Below are 21,124 nucleotides of genomic sequence, written 5' to 3'. Positions count from 1 at the left end.
TTAAGGTTGGAAAACCAGAACAAAAAAGTCCTAATGACAAAACACTTGACAACTGCAACTGCTCCGAGAATTTATCCAAATTCCTACGGTAACCTTATTCTAGTACTGCTTCTGCCTCCCCCCGCCCCGACCCCAACTTCATTTCACCACCAAAACCCCAAGGTGTATTTGCACCTTACAGTACTTTAAAAGCCCTTCCAAAGCTGGCCTTCGTTCCACGTTCCCACGTTTCTCTTAACTGCTCTTGCTGGTTACAGTTCACCTTTGCCTGGCAAGAAGGTGCAATGTTTTGTGCTGATCCTCTCCCTGCAGTGAATTTAGCTCTATCTGCATCTTTGTCTTTCTTTTCCCTTTTCCCCGTGTGCCCCTTGCTTACACCTTTTCATAACCTCTGGCCTGAGTGATTCAGGAGGTCAGCTTATCACATTGGTCCCTGCTGGCCTTAAAATCTATGAATCTTGTGCTGTATTGTCTGCCTCCCAGCTGCTTATCTTCCTTCTCACTCTCATTCTTTTGTTTTGTGCCTCGCATTCTTCCTCACTGGTATTAATCTTCCCACTGATTTTTTAAACTCCACCTCGGCAATAAATAAATAAATAAAGCCATGGAAATATGAATATGAATCTGTGGCTTTTATTCACTGCATCATCTCTTTCTCCTCTTATTCCCCATCTGAATATTAACAGCAGGCAAGATGCCAGGGGTTTTGTATTCTTTGCATTTTATGTCCTTTTTACTTTTGCCTGCACCACAGAAAATACGCACTAACTCACAGCCTAGGAGCAGAGAAGGGGTTTAGTAAATAAAAGAATGGAATCAGAAAGGGGCACGAGGAGGTGGGAGGACTAACCCTTGCTGTTTGCCCCTCGTAAGCACAAGCTTTATCGCTCTGCTGTAGTCAGGTTCACTAACTAGCTGCCTGTCTTCGACCTGTGATAACCGCTTACGTTTTTATGCAAAAGTACACTTAGAAAGCATAAATTTAAACAGAGAAAAAAAAAAATCCTATTCATGATGGTATAACTTTTTGTCATCTCTTAATGGATCTTTACATTACAAAAAAGATTCCAGTAAGGGAGAACAGGGAAAATTCACAGTTGTAAGAAGATTTGGGAAGCAGAATCCTACATTTGCTACTCATATCAAAACATATTTTGTCAAGGTAACACCTTTCTCAAGATGCTTATGTAAAATACAACTACTGGAAAAAAACCACCCTGGTAGCTTACTTTTACATATAGCATCAGTAAGACACAGTGATTTTCATGTAACACTGCATTTTTACCTCTTTGCCCAGCTTGAATCAATCAGATTTTTTGTCACCGTACCTTAGGGTTGCCTTAGGTCACGTAATCATGTTAATATACTGGATTAAAAGTATTACTGTCAAATCCTCCCAGTTTTTATACATTAATTTTATTAGACACCTTGTAACAAAGAAAAAATGCCAAACAAACACGTAAGTAATTCCAGAGTCATTTTAACAGCTAAAAGCCTTTCACTTTTCAGGGACAGTGGAAGTGTAGTATTTGAATGAACATTTCCTTTAAACCAATACGCCTTCAGGTTTGTTTTGCTGCTGGAGCTGTGCGACCGCTCCATTTTCTACCTGTGTGGAAAGTGACCTTTACGAAATACCTGTCACTCAGTAGCTTTTAACCTTTTTGACTTCCAGGCAGTTTGCATTTCTTTATCCTTACAGCCCATCAGGCTACAATCGCTCATGCATGCTAGGGCAGAGCAGACCTGCACATCAGACCCCGCTCTCTTCCCTAAACCACCTTCTCTTTAAGACACTAATCAAATCTCTGCAGAACAGCCCTTCGCACTCCAAATAGTGAGCTGAGGTTGTTATGTACTGACAGGAGATATTTCTCATCCCATTCACTGGAGTTAGGAGTAGCAGGTGCTATTATTTCATCTCTTCTTATAATCCAGAGAACGGAAGAGCAAGGATGCCGTTTGAATGCAGATAACTCTAATGACAGTCAAATGTGTTATAAATACGCCACTGAGGCAGATTCACACATTGTAAAATTAAAACAAATAGAAATCCTCAGAGATCGGGATGAGTATCTAAGAGTTGTTAGGTGGAAAAATTCATGTTCCACAAACAGGTTAACTTTATTTCCTGCCATACGCCAGCACATTTTCTGCCTATCAGAAAGACTTGGCTGGAACACAAATGGAATTTCCCTGCGCATTTCCAATGGCCAAGATTCCTCTTTTAACCTCTCCCAGCACTCACCCCCTTCTCAAATGTTTGCATATACCCATGCCAAATAAAGCAAAGCTGCTGGTGATTTTCAAAGCTGCCCATCTTGATTTTTTTGCCTAACCTAACAGCTTATGTTATTACACAAACACATACAGCCGTTTCTGGTGGCACGCGCCCAGGCAGAGAGGATCCACGTTTAGGTGTAGGAAGCAACTATCGGTGTTGATACCTACCTGGTTCTGAAGCATGGGCAGTCACTGAAATCAGTGGAGTTTCATACAAAGTTACCAACCGCAAATGTATTTCACAATGAGCACTAATGTGTAACAGTCCCCGCCTACTTCCCCATTTCTTAATCTTACAGTGCAAAATTCAATATTGACAGTTATCCTCACCTGCTACAAAGTACTCCCCTGTTCCTCATTTACCTAAACAATTTTTCAGTCCATTCCGAGTGCTGGGCAAATGATTTATCAAAATGACAGTAACAAAGTACTTAGTTCTAAAACTCAAATGTTTACTTTCAAGTGATGATGAAGAAAAAAATGTTAGCACTTAAGAAGTCTTTAGAACCCAAAATCCTCACATCCTTTGTAGAAATTCCAGTGCTTTTCCATTACAGAGCATGGTAGAAACTCCTCTTTACGTGCCATCACTATCTCATGGAATTGAAGAAAATGCGTCAGACCTTCCACCGAGTTGAACTGGACAGAAGTGCCTGTTGAAAACGAATGCAAATGATTATAGAGTGTATATTAGAGTAACGGAAAGCAATCACTGGCACTATTACCTAGAGAGGTGTTAAGAGCTCATTAGAACCACACAAGGGTTTGCAATCCCTAGGAATCTGTAATGTGTCCTAGGAATCTTGTAGCATAAGATCCTGGCCATCTTGTCCCTGTCTCTCACTTGCACCCAGACCTCAGCAAGACAAGGGCTGTACCACACTTCGGGGGTGCTCAGGGTGAGAAGGCAACTGTCCCGGCCATTTCCAACTATGCAACAGGAAAACGCCCTTCAGCATTGCTTCACTTGCACATATTGTCCACAAAGGCGTAAGTTTAGTATACTTCCCCAAAATTAAGGAAACACTCTCACAGAGAATTCCCTTCCTACATTCTCGAAAGGACTATATAAAAAGGAAAGCACACACTTGTATACAAGAAACTGCAGGAATGAACAATGGGTATTTGCAACCTTTAAATATCTGCTGGACTGAAGCAACTATGGTTATGCATAAGCTTAAGGCACTTGTGTCAGTGCAGGAGAAGCTGAAATTTTAGTTTTCACTGTTAAAATCAGTAACAAAGTACCACTGTAAAGACCCAGCAGTAAGAAGTGTTACAAGACATTTTCTCCATAAGAGCATGGACTCCAAAAGGCACTTGGAATTGTGTTTTCAGATTTACTTGCTTTTGCTCATGTTTCATCCACACTTTCTCCCTTTGGTACCCTTGCACAGAATGTAAGATCTGCTGAGCTGCCACAACCACACTGACACAGAAACTGCCAGTGAGGGCAGAAGTGTCACAAGTAGCAGATGTTATGAAGAGAGGGAGGGCTGTCATGAAAGTAGGAATGGCCCCTGTTTAAAAAAAAAACGTAAAAATCACACAACAAAAAACAGTGTTCAGGCAGCATTTAAGTGTCTTGAGAAACAAAACTGCATAGGTGTTTCAGGATGATTACATCAGTTAACATAAATCCTTCTCAAAATGCAGAGAAAACATGTTTGAACATGACACCGGTTGGCCTTTTATCTTGCACTTATGTCTGGGCTACCACATGCCATCCCAAGAGTTTGTCTTTCTCTGTTATTACCAGAGTTTTCCAGCTGCGTCACCTATACTGATTCCAAAATGCAAATATATTCACTGAACTGACAACATCAGTAGGCCCCGATGCAAAAGAATCAGTGTATCTTGTAGGTATCAGACCTTTTAACTCCATGTCTCGATGAGGATTTCCCTGCCATTTCCTGATTTCCAGGAGCTCACCACCCAAAGCAGTGAAGCGGTGAATTGCTATTAGAAGTGAGAGGTCTGTGTTCAGAAAGGCAAATACAGAGTCTTCTGTGTGAGGCTGTATGTCATTCCACAGCCAAGACATCCACAGCAAAACTTCTCACTCCAGTGAGAACAGGACTGCATGCGGTATCTCATGCCCTCCGTGCATCTTCAGTACGCTCGTGCCACATAGTGGAACAAAAAGTGTGATCTGATGTCTAGGGTATATTTAAGTATCTTGGACCACAACAACGATGGGCAGGCTGAATGTAAGTCCCACCTGAGAATTTACATCGCGATGCTCCTCACAGAGTCTTTATCGCTCATGAAGCAACACTCAGCTTCACCAGAAGGAGTCAACTTACACACTCACATGGAAGTGATGTTTCAAAGGGCATAAACAGGAATCCTTGGATGGGAAGTCACAAAATAGTTTTAAGGACACCTTCAGGTAAAAATGATCTGAAAAGCAAGTCTGGCATTTTTTTTATAAAATAAACTGGCAGAAACTGAGCTGAAACACTGACATTAATACTGAGCCTAGAGTGACATGACAGGCATGACTTAAATGTGTTTTGATTTGTTGAAGAAAGCTTTTTTGTGCTGAAATGCCCACACATATGTAAGTACAGGAAAATTTCTTGTCAAAGTCTGAAGTTCGTTTAACATCCCGTTTTGAGAGACCATACTTGGAGAAAAGACATTCCTTTCTTACTTTGGAAATGCTCCTCCCAGCACTCTAACTGCAATATTCCAACTTATTTACTAAAAATTCTCAACTTGTATTTGAACATGTAATAAAGACATGACCAAATAAATCTATTGAATTAACTTTTTTTCAGCAGTTGACACCTTTTTTTGTTGATTCCTTTGGATCAAATTAATGTTTTACCTATTGGATTAAGATTTTGTAGATTAAGTATCAGCAGTCTACCATAAATACAATTTTACCTGAGTGAATAATTAAAATCTCTACTCTCTCTAATTGCTACTTTTCAGTAATTTAGGTAACAGTCAACAGTTAGCAAAAGTACAGTAATTTATACATCCCAAAGCTGTCCTCCTCAGTTCCAACCGAGGAGTTGTGTTTGATGTGCTTATCAGTGTTTGATATCAAAGTTCCTATATCAATAGAGAATTTTTCTTTTTTTCCCACTAGGGATGGGTCAGTATTTGAACACTTAGCCCCTGTGTTTTTTCCTCCATATTCTGACACAGCTGACTAATGTCTTTCCAATTTCCATTTTTCTTTCTCAATTCTTTTTCCCTTTTCTCTCTCCCTTTGCTTACTATTATTTTTAATCTTTTAATACCCACTTTGATGTTTCCCTTCTCCCTTTTATTGTCTGTTAACTCTCATCCCCTCACAAAAGACTGGCAGCTTATGGGCTGTAAGCAGTGGACAAAGGCTTCCATACTGCTGTCCAAAACTCATCTTAGTGCTTCAGTTACAGAAGAAACCTTAGTAAGGTAAGATGCACAAGGCAGGGTCTTTCTTGGCTCTCCTATTCTTGCTGTCCTGTTAGGTGTGCTCAGTTTTCTGCCATCTTCATGAATGACAAGAGAAAGTATCAATCACTATCAATATCAGAATGAGCATTTTTTCCCCACAAATCTGGGGAAAAAGTTGTCTCTTGCGACTTTTTCCATCCTGCTTGCCAATAGCTTTTCTGTCTCTGTTGGCATCTATATTTTTTAGCCTTATAGTTTTGCAACCATTCTAAATGTGTTTCAACTTGTGTTTCCATTTTGTTACAGCTTTACAAGACCTTGTCTCTGCGGCTGCTAAGAACTGGAATATTGTATTTAAGGAGAATTCCTGTCAGCGGTGCAACTATACAAATGTCAGACCAGAATCTCCAATTGCATAAAGGCTAGTCACCGAAGACGGGCACTTCTGCACACAGTCACCATTCTCTGAACATTAAAATAGCCCCTGAAAGATCAGTTTTTTAAAAATGTCTATCCCATCAATATCCTTATTTTTTCCAAGCAAGAAAGTGTTGGAGCTATCCAGAGATATGGTTAAGCATTTTATAACTATTTTTCTTGTGTAAATTATTTGTAAAATGAATTAAAATGCTCTCGCAGTTTAAGCAACGTATTTGAGTCAATTTACACGTATCAGTAAATTCAGTTTCAATACTCTTGTAAAACAGGTAAAGATTATTATCACATCTGAGGGAAAGATGAACTGATTTGCAGTATCTGTGGCAATGACACAGGAGATGTTATTCTTCTGACTCAAATGGATCTGGTTCAGTGCAGCTAGTCTAGACGTGGGATACATATGCGTAAGCAAACAGAAGATCTAAGAACAACATACTTATAGGTGACAGCATTTGATCTAGAGTGCCACAAGGGAATACTTAGAACAAAAATCTGTCTTAAGAGCTTCCAAGTTTCTTGGGCCTTATCCACACTCCCCTCAAGAACTTGGAAACAGAGAAAACCTGTCACAATACAAGAGTCTCAATAGGCATTGCTCATTCAGACCAAGTCAGGCCTTGGAAATGACAGCTAATGCCTCGCATAAACAACATTTTTGGTTTCTCTGACTCTTTAAAAAGGCTGCCACTGAATTGAGGCATGTGAATTCTGCCCATGCTAGAGGTAATTTTGAAAATAACTTTTCTTTCAGTTCATCAAGACCTGGTACCTTGGAAAAAGAGATGTCTCTGAACAGATTGTCATTGTAAGACCAGATCTTTCTCTGACAAAATACGACGCTTTCCTGGTACTTTATTTTATTTTTTTTCCCCTCAAAATGCCTTTGCTTTTTCCCAGGTCTGTCCACAGTTCTTGATTTACTTCATGAGATATAGATCTTAGTTCTTTTTTCCTTCTGTGAATGCTGGAGTCCAAGGTCTCTGTCTTAACAAACCAATCAACAGGAATGATCTTTTTCTAACAGTCAGACACCTGAAGTTAAGGTGTCCATCCCCTAAAAGATACAGTCCAGCAGGGGTTTTTGGCTAATTGCTTTGTGATCCTCTGTGTCCACCCACATCCCTATTTTGAATGTACTTTTTCCCAAATAATTAATTTATCAGGTGATCCTAAGTTAGGCATTTTTGCATTGTTAGTTATAACCCTTCAAAAAAAACTGAAGCTTATTAGTAACACCTTATGAAATAAAAAAATAACTTCATGTTTGAAACTAATGGACTACAATGACCAGATACTTCATAGCACAGCTATAGCAGTACCAAAAGGACTTAGAGCATCTTCTGATAGTCCCTTAGCCTACAGTTCATTCCTTCACATATCAGATACAACTCACCATGCATATTCTATAGGTTCAGTTCATCATTTGCCTATAACTAAAATTTGTATATCAATAATGTGCAACTTAATTCACATTTCCACAATTCATTAAGTCTATTCTGTTGCTTCTAGACAAAATGCTACATCTGAGAAAGTAATATTTCTTCCTCCACTCAACAGAGTATTCCTCAGAAGTTCATTCTTTCTTTTTGTCCTCCAGTGAGATTGGCAAAAGCAATGCCATAAAGCAGAAAAAAAGATTAGCTATCTAGAATTATTCTTTGAAAGTATCTCCTAACAGTGGGCTTTTCTTGTTACACTCTGTATCTGCATTGAAAAAGGACTGCAGGTATGATTATGATCAAGGTACGATTAAAGATCAAGAATTTGTGCTTTTTATTCTAAAGCAGAAGTTTTGAGGTTTATGTTGAAATTTCTTAAATTATTTTATATTTCATGTGGCAGAAAGTATTGTTCCCACAACACAGACCTGAAGATGTACTTTTTTGAGAGACACAATTAATAGTAAATTTTTCTGTTTCTACTTGTCTGTAAAAATGTAATATATTAATAATACTTTATAGCTTTCTTGCAAGCATTGCCTAGATCAGTGATATAAACACAATATATTATTCCCCATTAAAACTGTTGCCTACATTATCATCTTATACAGTAATTGTTTTTTCTCTTCTAGATACATTGGGAATACACTTGTTAGCCAGTAACAAACACTTTATATGATATGATACATTCTGAATTATTATTCTCCAGGGTCCTTGGATTGGTGTATTAAGATATGTTGAGTTTTTCATTTAGCAATGTGGAGAACTCAAAGTCTCCAATCTATTACAGAAATCCATCAATGTTACAATAACCTATCAGGGAAACAAGAGAATACTTTAAATCTCAGCTGCTCTTACCTTGTTTAGTATAGCTGTAACATGATTTTTTCCTCAAAAGGTGAGAGAGGAACAACTGACATACATGCAAATACCAATCGGGAAGTTTACACAGTGTCCCAGAAAAGAATCTATATTCAAGATTGAATGTATAAAGAAATAAAACATAATAAAATAAGTACTTTTAAAACAAAACATAATGCCTGATTCCATTTTTCTCACACAAATATTTTTATATGGCTGTCCAGACAGCCTTTTGGTTTCTCAATTAAGTCAATCACTCTATTTAATTACCAAATTACTGAGTTCGAGTTCAACAACAACAAATGTATACATTAGTATCCTTTATTAAAAGGCACTAAGATTGCTCTAAAACGATTCATAGCAGACTATTTATTGGTATGACTAGCAGGGTGCAGGTTCCCACTATATGTTTCTTTCTTTTTAAACTTACTGAGTTATTATTGTATACTTGATTGTACACTCATTTGGAAGGAAAATACATGGTTCTCTGAAATTATTTCTAACCATTTTAGAAAACCTGAATTTATTGTGCCAAGATAGTGGATAAAAAGCAGTTCCAGGGGCAACCTTGAGTAATTAAAAACAGAACATTTTAAAATTCTTGCAGTTTATAGCACACTGAGGTGCAGATTGGAACAAATGGAAGACAAAGCATAAATCAATTTTAAGCTCAGGTCAGAACAGCTATTTGATACAAAAACCAGTAGCTCATGTTTTTCATGCACTGGCAAAACCTACAGGAGCTGTGACTCATTTGGTGGGTTTTATGTACAGCCTCAGAACAATTTCTAGAGCCTTCTCCTAGGCTATTATCATGTCGTGATTTAAAAGACTGAATTGTTCTGTTTAGAAGCTCTGGCCCAACTTTGTTAAAAATCACTCCTGAAAAAGAGTAATATAAAATTGTGACATAATCTGAACGCCCACCACCAGTAAGATCATCAGGTAGTCTCCCAAATACTTTCATTTCACATTACCAGACTGTGGCATCAAAAAAGTCTTGTCTTCTCTGCTTCAGGCAAAGTAGCAGCTGAAGCCACTGCCCCTTGAAGCTTGCTGTCCATCACGCTGCCTTTGATTTATTGCTTTCATAAGTAAGATAAGAAAAGATAAGATATGTTCTAGGAATATTATCTACAAGAGTTCTGTTTGTCTTAGTCTTCTCTCAGCCTCCATGGGACCACCAAAGCAGGTGAAAATGTTACAGTGCAGCTGATGAATTAAGAAGGTGGACCAGTTTTCAAAGGATTTCTTTTACAACTTGTTTCACAAAGTAAAAAGGCCAGAAAGCCAGTGTTTAAAGCTCCTGACTAGGGGTCAATTTACTTATTTTTAGCCAGGATTCTTAGGGAAACAGGGTTTCTATATGCAACAAAGAGAGATTACAAGTTTTAACAAGCAAGATTCCAGCTAGATATATTGGGGAAAAAAATCACCATGAGCACAGTTTAAGCAGCACATAAATACGTTGTACAGAGATGTTGTGGAATATCCATCCTGGAAGATATTCAGAATTTGACTGGACAATGCACTGAGCAACCTTATCTAACTTGGAAGCTAGTCCTACTTCAAACAGGAGGTTGGACTACAGACCTCCTGAGGCCACACTTAACTTACACTGGTCTATGGTTCTGTGCAATCACACTGTCACCTACTTACTTTTGAAGCAATTTGCCAGTTTCAGAAAAACAAGACTGACAGGTAAGAAATACAGACATTAAATTCTCAGAATTGGCTTCCATGGTATGTATGTAGTCCTTGAGAATTGCTGCTTCTTTTTTTTTTTTTTTTTCCCTTTTTGGCCTCCTAAAAAGTGACTGTTGTTTGGCTCTTGCTAGCCACATAGCTCAACTTTGAGTCAATCATACAACATTCTACCTTCTACCTTGCTGAGAGTCAAATAAGAGAAGGTAAAGGATTTTGGAAAGCAAGAGAGTGCAGATGGAGGAAGCCTATACTTCAGTCCTGGTATGCAAAGTTACTGGGAAATATGGCTTTATAAATTCTGTTGACAGAACTATGTGCTTCTTTGTAAGGTATGTAAGCACCTAAAGCAAATGCCTAGAACTTTAAAGTACTGGAAAATACTTCTAAATATTTTGTCTGCAAGCCATAAGGAAGAGAAAATAGTATAATAGCTGCACCTTGAGATACCTCTGAGGTGGAAGAAGATTATGGATAAAGTATTTGTCAGCAGTCTCACTTCACTTTCAAAGAGCAAAATACAAAGAATACACAGTTCATCTCCCAGTCTTTCACTGTCACATATACAGGGACATTGTGTAGTTGATGAATATTCTTCTACAGGTAACAATGAAAACACCTATATTAGATGCTGGGGTTTTGTTTTCATGGGGTTTTTGGTGTTTGGTGTTTTTTTGTGGTTTGTTGGGTTGTTTTTTGGGTTTTATCTTGTTTTTCTTTTAAACAAATCCAAGTACTTCTCTTCCATATTATTATCACCATTACTGATGATGATGATGAGCCATTACTTCAATAACACCCAATCCAAAAAATTCAGATATACAGAATCAAGCTCCTTTAAGGCATGCCATTTTGTTCAAATAACAAATAAACTTGGGGTTCTCAGTTTATAGTTTGACTTTTCAATCACTAAATAACATTAATCTTTTCCAGCTTTCCTCCAAAAGCATGAAGATAAGAATAGTAGAGTTTTCCAGTGAAAGCAGTTCCTGACATAACTGCCTGAGCCTAAGCAGAGTCCGGGACTCTGAATTGGAGTATTATGCAGCACAAAATGTATTGCAAGCTTTCAAGAACAGGTAACATTTCTTTGCATTACAATTACATGTAGTTTTAAACACATTGCAGGAAAAATATATTACAATGGGCTAGGTTTGTTGTTTGGACTAACACCAAAGTAATATCTTCAACCAGTTCAAAGATGCATATGAGATCCCTCTTCTGAAGAATTTACAATTTAAAGTCTAACAGAAGATTCCTGCAAATACACACATGTGATGTTTATTAATAGCCCAATTTTACACCTGCCTATGAGATACTGAAATACTTAATAGCTTGGTTTCATTCTACTGGAGCAATTCATTTGTATTTAAATGGATTCTCCTGCCAAGTCAGCAGTTTCAGCATCACAACTCTGTACTGGTGCACAAGACAAGCAGGTAAAATTGACTAGCAAGAAAACTGAAATTAATTACTCTTCTATCATTTTCCAGGACTAGCAAAGCCCAGAAAGTAAACTAGTTAAAAGCCACTTCATACAGCCAAGCTTTACATTCACAATTTATTTAGCATGAAGTAAAACAGCAATGGTATTGTGTATCTGACTGGATCTTTGGAAACAAAGGTAGAGGGCAAACAAGTACAGCAAATCCATCTATGGTCTATGGGGCTTCTCATGGCACTTCCAAAGCTTCATATAAGAGACTCAACGAAATACTCACCCTGAGACACTTGTTTTTAAAGGAATTTCCTTCTTAAGTAGGAGTTTGCTTTTCATAGTTTGCTTTCAAAAATATTTTTGGTCAGACTATGAAACCTGAAAAGCTTGTCCTCAGAACTGGATGCAAAAGGTTTGGGTTCTATAAGCTAGAGACGTGGAAACTGGGCTGGTGGTTAAAATTTTTTAAAGGTTATACTGCATGTTAAGAAGTTTCTTCCTTCAATTAACAGTGTAATTCTAGTAGCTATAAACGGAAGTGTATATATGGAACAACAGTTCTGTAAATTTTTGACTGTATTATGAATCTGTAATTTTGCATAATCCCCACTGTCTGTTAGCAGTTACCTTTGCTACAAAATGACTCTACACTCTTGCTACATTTCCACACAGGATTGAGCACTCTTAGATAACAGGGCAGCAAGGAGCATATGTGCTATAAAACCATTATCTTGGTAAGCAGAATGATAACTAGTAACTGTATTTGAGAAAACGCAGATGTGGCTGTTCATCTGTTCAGCAGAGAAATGTAATTCCTATAAACCACAATCTGTGTAACTTTTCAATTCATATCAAAGGGCAGTTCAACATGGGTTTTTTGATACGTAAATGTGAATACAATCTACTACACAATCTATTTTTCATAACTTGAAATAACACATCCCTCCAAATATTCTCCCCTGGCATTTAAGATACTATGTCTATTTGCTTCTATTACCAAAAAAAAAAAAAAAAAGAAGAACAAAGAACTAATGGGATAACAAAGTATTTTCTGCAGAGGACTCTCAGCTCTGGGGTTTACTTAATCCTTTGCACTGTAGCTACAGGACCTATGTATAGATTTGCAGAAGCATAAGGAATTGCTTTGTTATGTGGGTACACTTTCCATTTACAATGGCTCCCACTGACACTGATTAGGCACTTCACCTCTGATTTGCTTCTTACTGCCTCCCACAGCAGACCTGACTCAGCACTGTTACCCACTTCAGTCCAAACTGTTACCTGACATTGGGCACAGCGGAGGCTTGAGCTGACAGCTCTGGCTTTGAGCTGTGGTCTATCAGGTCATCCCTCTGCAGTGTAATCAAAGGTGGCAGAGGCAAAAATACTAGGTCAAAGTGCAGTTGAGCACTGTTCAAATCGTACTAATATTATGGATAGCGTTTAATGTGCAAACAACATAAAAACCTAATACTGAAAACATGAAGTTACAAGCTCAGCCAACCCCACAAAGATCAGAGCATCTTCAGAAACATTTCCACTCTTCCCTTTAAATTAGATTACATGAGATTATTCAGCAATGCTTTTGCATCACATTTCTCTGTCTAAATCCAGAAGACATTTGTCTATGCTACTATTTTGTGGAGGTATTTAACTGAGTACTTAAACTGATACCAAATTATTTTGTTAACTACACCAAAATAACAAAATGTTTCTAATTTGGACACAGAAGAGTCCAAAACACTGAGCTCTGAAAAACTTCATTATTGTGTGATTTAGATAATCCAATTCATAAGCAAGAGTCATTTTTCCCCAGCACTCCCTCTCTCCCCCACACAAATCAGCTCCATGCCATCTTACTTTATTTTTCCTTTTGTATCTCTAGTTCAGCCCTTGCACCCACGGTTATGCTTTTTAGGCAGTTATAATAAAAATATTTACTCTTAAATTCCTTGGTAACAGATGCTTCTTTTTCTGTGCATACCAATGTTTTCACAACTTCTGTGTGTGGCAAGGATGGGATTTTTGTCTGCTTATTGCTCAGGTCAAAGCTCCCAAGAGGCTGAGCAACGGAGAGAGTACCAGGACTCTGATGGTGCTGGTTGTGATTGCTGGGGTCCCTCGTGATAAAATTCTTTCCCGAGAGCATAAAAAGATCAAGGCAACTTTGTTCTAAGAACAAACAGTATCATTTAATGCTGACGTTTTACTGGTTTAATGTACAGAGCAGTTGTGCTTTTTTTTTTTCTTAAAGGTAAATGCTGAAATTTTCACTTAGCGTTACACCACCTAACATACGTAAGGGTAGACTGCTCTGCTGCTTTACCAGCCCAGCCATGGCTGCTGTAAGATGATTGAGGCATTCTCTTTTTTCAAAAACACCCTCCTTCCTTGTCAAAATTACATTAGATGCCATGCAGATTTAACTTGAAAAGTAGCCTACTAAATATAAGCGTGTTTCACTGCTTGTCTCAAGGAAAACAGAAACATACGGTATCACGTATGATCACAGCACTATTCTCATTTGCTTTCATGCAACCATACTGAGTTCAGCTGCTCATTTTATGCTAGATACCTGAAGTAACACTAACATAAACTTTCTGAAACAGCTCCCATGGTTCATCCATTGAGAAATTACCTGAATTCCCTTGAAAACACTCTTTATTCCACACAACTTTGTGGTATTTAATGAACTAAAGGTAAGCAAGAGTTGTTCTAATCTTTACTAGTGGCTAATGGTTATTAACGGCAGTAAGGGATTGCCAGAGCACAAGAACTGCACTAGTCATGCCGTTTTCCAAAGACCATTTTCCTGAAATAATAATCTGCAAAACGAATGTATGTATCATGTTTACTTTAACAACTGGATATGCTTTTATTTTAAGCCACTTTGCCGGAATTTCAATGTGAAATAGCTAACACTAACATCTGCTCTGCAACTGACATCTGCTCGTCAGCTGACATCTGCTTCTGAATCCTTGTTATTCTTGGTCATTTTTAGCAAACATTATGTCATCATTACATGTATCAGAAAGCACAGAGGAATAAATTCCAAGCCATATAATCACTGTTTCTTCTGCTCTTCTATACAAAGATATTCTAAAAGTACTGTTTCTTTTCTTAATATTTAATTCTCACTCAGACTGGAATACAGTAATTCCTGCTTTCTGCTAGTGTGATCCTAGAAGAGACTACAGGCTCAGACTCAAAGAAGGAACATAAAGCGAAATTTAGTTACAATTTAGATGACTAATTCCAAAATTGCAATCTTTAAAGCTTCTGTTCAACACCTGCAATGGTCTGTGACTGCTTTACTTCACAGACTTTTCAAATCTTTTGAATTAATATTCCTCAGGTACCTAAAAATCTGCTGCTATACAAATCCTGAAGTACCTAATCTCAACCAAGCTGAAAAGCTGTGACATTGCTTATGCTCGCAGCCACAGAGCACAAACTCCTTCACCTGTCTTGCCTAGGGACCTTGATTTGGTAGAGGTTCTTAGGACATGCTTCCTAAATTGAGCTCTGTACGAAGTTCAGTGGTAGCTGCTTTTTTTTTAAATGACAGCCAGATACAGCCACTGCCTGTACCATTTTCCTCCCGCTTCCCTGTCCTCTTCATACATAAGCACTTCAATGAACACTGAGCTAAGATACAGGAAGCAAGGAGGTGTGTGGCGTATTTAAAATAATAGCATTCTCCTCCAAAAACTCCTCGAATAACATTCCTCTCCTCAAATTATCTGGCTCCAGCCTTCTTTTTTAACAATGCTCTGGGATACTCAGAAGAAAATTCAATTCATTAATACAGAAAGAAAAAAAGAAGATTGATTCTTTACAAAAGGAGGATAAATTTCTACTATAAAATACACCCAGGCTATAAGTATATTAGAAAGATAAAAGAGTACCTGGGAATGTCCCCAGGCAAGTGGCACAGAATAGGTCGCATCCACACCAGCAAACTTTCGAGCAGGATGGCTGCAGGCAAAATGCCTGTTGGGAACAGCCCTTGGAACAAGCCAACTCCTGAACCGGGCCTGCAAACTATTCAGGAGCTGCCCAATGCCAGCAACTGTTCTCACAATACAGCACTGCACGTTAATCATCTTCTGGAACTATTTAAATCACTGTTAATTTCCTACTATGTATCTGGCCCTGTAGTATCTGCAACGGAACTGAAACTGACAATACTTTGGCTCTCCCTCCCTCAGTTTCTCATCCAGATGATTCACCTCAATGCCTAACCATTAGGCATTACCACGATCTTAAATTACAAGCAACAAAAAAACTTCTTTAAATATTCTTTCCCAGATTTTCCTGGGCTATTGGTGAAAAACATGGGAAAAACGCACCACTTACTGATCTTCAGGCTGATTTTTGTTTGTCAAGAATATTTTTTGAATAAATTAATTTCTCTGTTTTAGAAGTTACAGTGTTTATCATAAATTTTCCAGGAGAAGAATAATTTACAAGAACTAGTGAAATATTCAAAAGCCTATTAAAAAGTTACGAGCCTAAATCCATTTTTAAGTCACTTACACCTGGTATAAGCTTAAGTTACTGAAGCAGGGCAATGTAAACTCATCATCTGGATGCTCTTAGCCTGAAGCAAATACCAGTAGATCATGGTCGTCTGCACATCAAATGAGTTATTTTAAATTATTATCTTTTAATTTACTTTTAGTATGTTAAGAACAGACCAAGCCTGGTATCCTAATTCACATGAGGTGCAGTGTGTCATCAAATTAACAGAATTAATCACAAAAGCCCAAAAGCTTTTCAGACTCCAAGTGCAACTGGCTGTCAAGGGGACTTGGGTTTCCCTGGGAACACATTATTTATCAAAATTAGGCTGAAGTTCTTAAGTCTGCCGGGCAGTTCTGAAAAAATTGTTCAATGTCATTTTGTCATATCAATGCACTCTGTTTCATATGACTGTTTATTTTTAGAGAATGAACTATCCCCCTAGTTATTACTGTTGCTTGGGCACACGGGTATTTCTACCAACACAGATTATTTAATGTGATTTTAAGATGTACTTGTGATAAAAACTTATGCTAGAGCATCTGAGTTTCAAACAGAATAAAAAAGTATTACATTAGCTTATTAAAAACTTCACTATATACTAAATATTTTTAATGTAAAATGTTACATAAATATTTTTTACATAGCAACCAAGTCATTAGTAATTATTCTCTTCACACAAACAAAAAAAAGAAACACACTTCTTTATAGATTAAGTCTATGTTCCGGCACTACTTATTTTTCAAACCCAAGATCTGTGATAAGCACATAGCCCAGAAAAAAATCAGAAAACAACAGAGGAGTTTTGGAATTTAAGTTCTTTAGAAATCACTTTCTACTTGTTTCAGCCATGGCAGATATTAGATTTTAAGTGGTACATACCCAAAGGATCTCTTTCTTGACGTGGTAATTCCAGGTCACTAGAAACTGACACTTCTTCAACAAGAAATTTTGACAACTGTGTCCCAAGATATGTAACCTGTACAAACAAATTTAAATGGATAACTAGTCATTTTAATTAGTATTTTTTCTGATACATGTAAAAATGGCACTTTTCTTATAAAACTGTGTTTATACACTTAACAGTCTAATCTTTGTAAAGATCAAGCAGAAATTCTGGTCTTTCAAATTCTTAATGAAAAAAAGCGTAATACAACCCATCTGCAAAGCCCTTTAAACTCTGCCGGTATTTTTGCAACATTTGTCCCTGATATTCAATAAACCTGCTCCTTTTTATTCTAACTACTTTTCAGCTATTTCTGTCAGTCTCTTAATCACCTTTAAAACTACTTTTTCAAAGCTCTGATAACTTACAGAGTGGGCATTCCACATTTTCTCAATACTTGTGACTAGTTCACCACTGTACAACTACAGCTATGTAGCTCTTTCTTTGCTGCAGATTCATTAAGAGTAAGAATACTTTTTTAAATTTAGGCTTGTACTCTCTTTTGCTTTAAGAACAATAAGGTGATCCAGATTAGTGAAATTTGTTATTGCCATTTATTATTGCTATTTTTGAGACTAAAATCAGGCCTACCTTATTCCACACATACTTCCATGTCACAGAAATATCACTTCCTAGTAGTTCTTTAACCCACTGAACTGGATTCTCCAGTATTTGTCTCTTACTCGTTCTGATCTTGCCATTGCTTAAAAGCGTGGCTTTATGACTAAATTCCTAAAAAAAAAAATTAAGAAATAATTTTCAACTCATAAATTAATAAATCTGAATTAACATCCTTAAAACATTAAAAAAATGCTGAATATAGCTGAAAAGTTGCAGTTAATTCCGGTTTTCTCTGAAAAAATTTAATGAATTTAATGCCATTATCATCAACAGTGGTATGTAAAATAAGAGTATTTATTCCAGCAGAAGAAGATGTTTTGGCCACACAGACACCAAAAATCTCCCTATGTATGTCTATCACAACTGCATGTGCATCTTAGTTCCTCTTAGATGTAACAAGGCTGTGAATAAATTAGTTTGCAACAGTGAAGTAAGGAACTCACCTGAGGCAAGTCTGTGCAACAAGAAACTGTTACTCACATGCAATGTGCCTTACACATGTGGAACAAATGCACGTCACAGAGAAACTCCAGCAATGATTCAAAGATGAAATATGTTTGTACAAAAACTTCACCTGTGTCAAGGGACATCACTTACCCATTTTAAGAGGAATCTGACGGCCTTGTCTTGCGCAAAATTACATATACTGCCTTTTTGATACTGCTAAGACAGCCTGCAAACATACAATGCACCTCCAGAAGCACGGCTTACAGTTGTTTATAGTTCAGTAATGCAAAAATTAGCTGCTGACAAACTACGTCAGAACTTAATAAGGTTGCTTAGCATGCGTGAGTTTAAACAATCAGAATAAGAAAATCATCCACCAACAAATATTGAACCACCTCCTACCATATCCACTGGCTTGGGGTGTCTATGAGAATCTATATTTAGATGTTCAACCCAAATATTTTAATGAACACTTAATCCAGTTCACAGTTTCATAGCTTATGTCTACAGCGTTCAAAAACTGTATTTTGCCTGTCCAAAGCTAATCTTAAGTAAGAAGTACATCTCTATAATGAAGAAGAAGGAAACTTTACCGATCATCTCATCTTTGCAACACAACACACACTGGCTTCTAAACTTCATTATCTATAGCAGTGTCTTACAAGACATAAATGAGTGTCATTTTCATTCTAGTAGAAATCACTGACTTCTGTACACTCCAAACATCAACACTTCAATATAGGGTTATAATTCCTTAAGATCCACATGCATCAAGTCAGTATCACAGATGACAGTCTTGAGAAAAACAGTAAGCATACTGAATCCTTCATCCTTCCATTTAGTCATCTTGAAGTTCAGAGGAATATTACAGGTCCTTTAAAGAAAAGAGGCATGTGTATACCCCTATGACACAGCCCAAAGTAGAGGCTCGTGACTTACTCACACTGCCTTATGTTACAAAACATAAGACCACATGAAATGGCCACTTTCATCAGAAAAGCATTCCCAAGCATATTATAGGTGCAGAAAGCAGAGTCTTTTCTACACTAACTACACCTGGTGAGTTGGCTGAAAAGAACCTTTCATGTTTTAATCAGTATGTTGCCCTGGAAATTAACTAGCTCGCAGCTGGGAATTCAGTCAATAATTCTATCATTCGCTCAATACCCAGCCAGTCCCCTAGCAGCTGCCTTGCAAATCTGCTCTGTATTTGGAGGCACAGGGACATGCTTTTGTATTAAAAATAGGAGGGCGGTGGGGTGGGTTGGTCTGGGATTTTTTTGGCCTTTTTTTTTCCAAATATGGTTCGTACTAGACTGTAAACCAGCTGGCATGTAAGCAAGTAATTTTGCATATATTCATGTCTATCACAGCATTATGAAAACCCTGATGTCACACTTCTTTATTTGAAGGACCGGATAGTTGCTTCTAAGAATCACATTAAGTCATAAAAGTCTTAATGTTCCCGTTCCTTCCAACATGAAAATCAGGTATCACACAACGTAGACCAACCAACGAGTCCACTCTGGTTCTAGCAATAGGAAATGTTAACAAACTGATAATGCGAAGTTAAACACAAATTTTACATATGCAATATTTTGGGTATTAAAATTATGGGCTGACAGAAGACATCATCCATAGCATTTTCCTTTAAAACTCATAAACAATCATCTGCAACCAATGAATAAAAATTTTCAACACTAAGTGCCGAAGATGCGGATTAAACCACGAAAACTGCTGTTTCCTCGTTTCAGTGTCATGTGTTTTTTTTTCATTATATGCTCATATCAACATTATTCTATCTCAACAGTTACCTGCAGTTTGAATTCTAAAACGTTTTCTCCTGGCTTAATCCTTCCCGATTCAAGCAGATCTATCAAGTGAAGCTTTTTCCTATTTTTTCTTCCATACCTCACTTGTTTCTGTTCACATTCCTGGTTACTATAGCTCTGGGAAGATTTTTCACTGAGTTTTACTGGATAATCTGTATTTGAGGTATGATTTGTAAGCACCGAGTTGGCATTAAATGAGTTCTCACTACTCCAAAAGATCCCTTGCTGCAGAGTATTAGGGAAGTTCTTTGTAGATGTTGACAAAACTACTTGCTGCTGCTGCTGGAAAGCTTCATTCTTATTTACATATCTGTGTAGATCCTCATCTGCAAGAACCTGCTGGTGGTTGCTGCCTGGCTGACAGACATTGTTATTGACAACAGTGCTTCGGGGTTCTACAATATTTAATGCGTTGGTCACTGAAGTGGGATTTAAAGACTTGATTCCTTGTTCCACAGTTGCTACACAATCAATGTTTTTTTGCTGTGAGCACTTTGTTTTAGCAGTGGAAACAGTAGGTTCCGAAGGCAATGTCACCACTTCTACAGCATTTGTCAGTATTGACATGTTGAAGGGATATTCTCTTACCCTGCTTTTGGATGCCAAAGCATGATCAGAAGCCTCTTTGCTTCTAATTGCTTCTTTATTTGCTTCCGTCTCATCGAAGCAGATGTGTGGATGTTGGCTGCGTTCCTGAGCTGAAAATCTATTTTCTAAAGAGAGATGTGCCTCTACTCTGTTTCCATTAGGCGTGCTGGCACAAAGCCCCATATTAAATGTAACTACATCAGGACACATGATTTCATCAGCAGTTAAACTTTGTCTTTTATCATTTTCACAGGAAATAACTAAGTTTGAGGTTTGCTTCTCTGAACATGATGCACTGAACACTTGCTTTGCTTTTCTGTAATTTTGCACTTTCTGGACTAATTCTTCCTGGGTTTGGGCAACAGTCAATAGACGCTTTTGCCTAGAAGCAAGGTTAACTAATTGCTTCCTCAGTGCTCCTTTTTTAAGAGATTCCACTGAAGCCCTATAGAAAATTTTAAAAAAGTAATAACAAGGACACCAGAGTTACTATAAACACAAAAAAAACCCAGTTTAATAGACATATCCCACCAAGAACAGGAATAAGTTTCAAAGGACTCTGACAACGCCTAAAATTTGAACAATCTTTTTATCATATATGAAGTTTATA

General features: G+C 37.5%; 1 protein-coding gene across 1 annotated transcript in view; it reads right to left on the bottom strand.

Annotated features, from left to right (window-relative positions):
• Positions 1 to 1,511: 1,511 nt before the first annotated feature.
• ANKRD31 (ankyrin repeat domain 31) overlaps positions 1,512 to 21,124 on the bottom strand; it is a 69,061-nt gene continuing 49,448 nt past the window's right edge. The window contains exons 21-26 of the mRNA XM_074569773.1: positions 19,909 to 20,959; positions 17,618 to 17,758; positions 16,963 to 17,059; positions 16,654 to 16,658; positions 13,498 to 13,690; positions 1,512 to 2,936 (exon numbers count right to left, since the gene is read on the bottom strand). Coding sequence (XP_074425874.1) covers positions 2,785 to 2,936; positions 13,498 to 13,690; positions 16,654 to 16,658; positions 16,963 to 17,059; positions 17,618 to 17,758; positions 19,909 to 20,959 — 1,639 coding nt within the window. The 3' untranslated portion in view covers positions 1,512 to 2,784. The remainder of the gene's footprint in view (positions 2,937 to 13,497; positions 13,691 to 16,653; positions 16,659 to 16,962; positions 17,060 to 17,617; positions 17,759 to 19,908; positions 20,960 to 21,124) is intronic.

This window comes from Larus michahellis, chromosome Z, assembly GCF_964199755.1.
Source record: "Larus michahellis chromosome Z, bLarMic1.1, whole genome shotgun sequence".
Taxonomy (NCBI): Eukaryota; Metazoa; Chordata; class Aves; order Charadriiformes; family Laridae; genus Larus; species Larus michahellis.
This window is presented reverse-complemented; position numbering and strand designations above follow the sequence as displayed.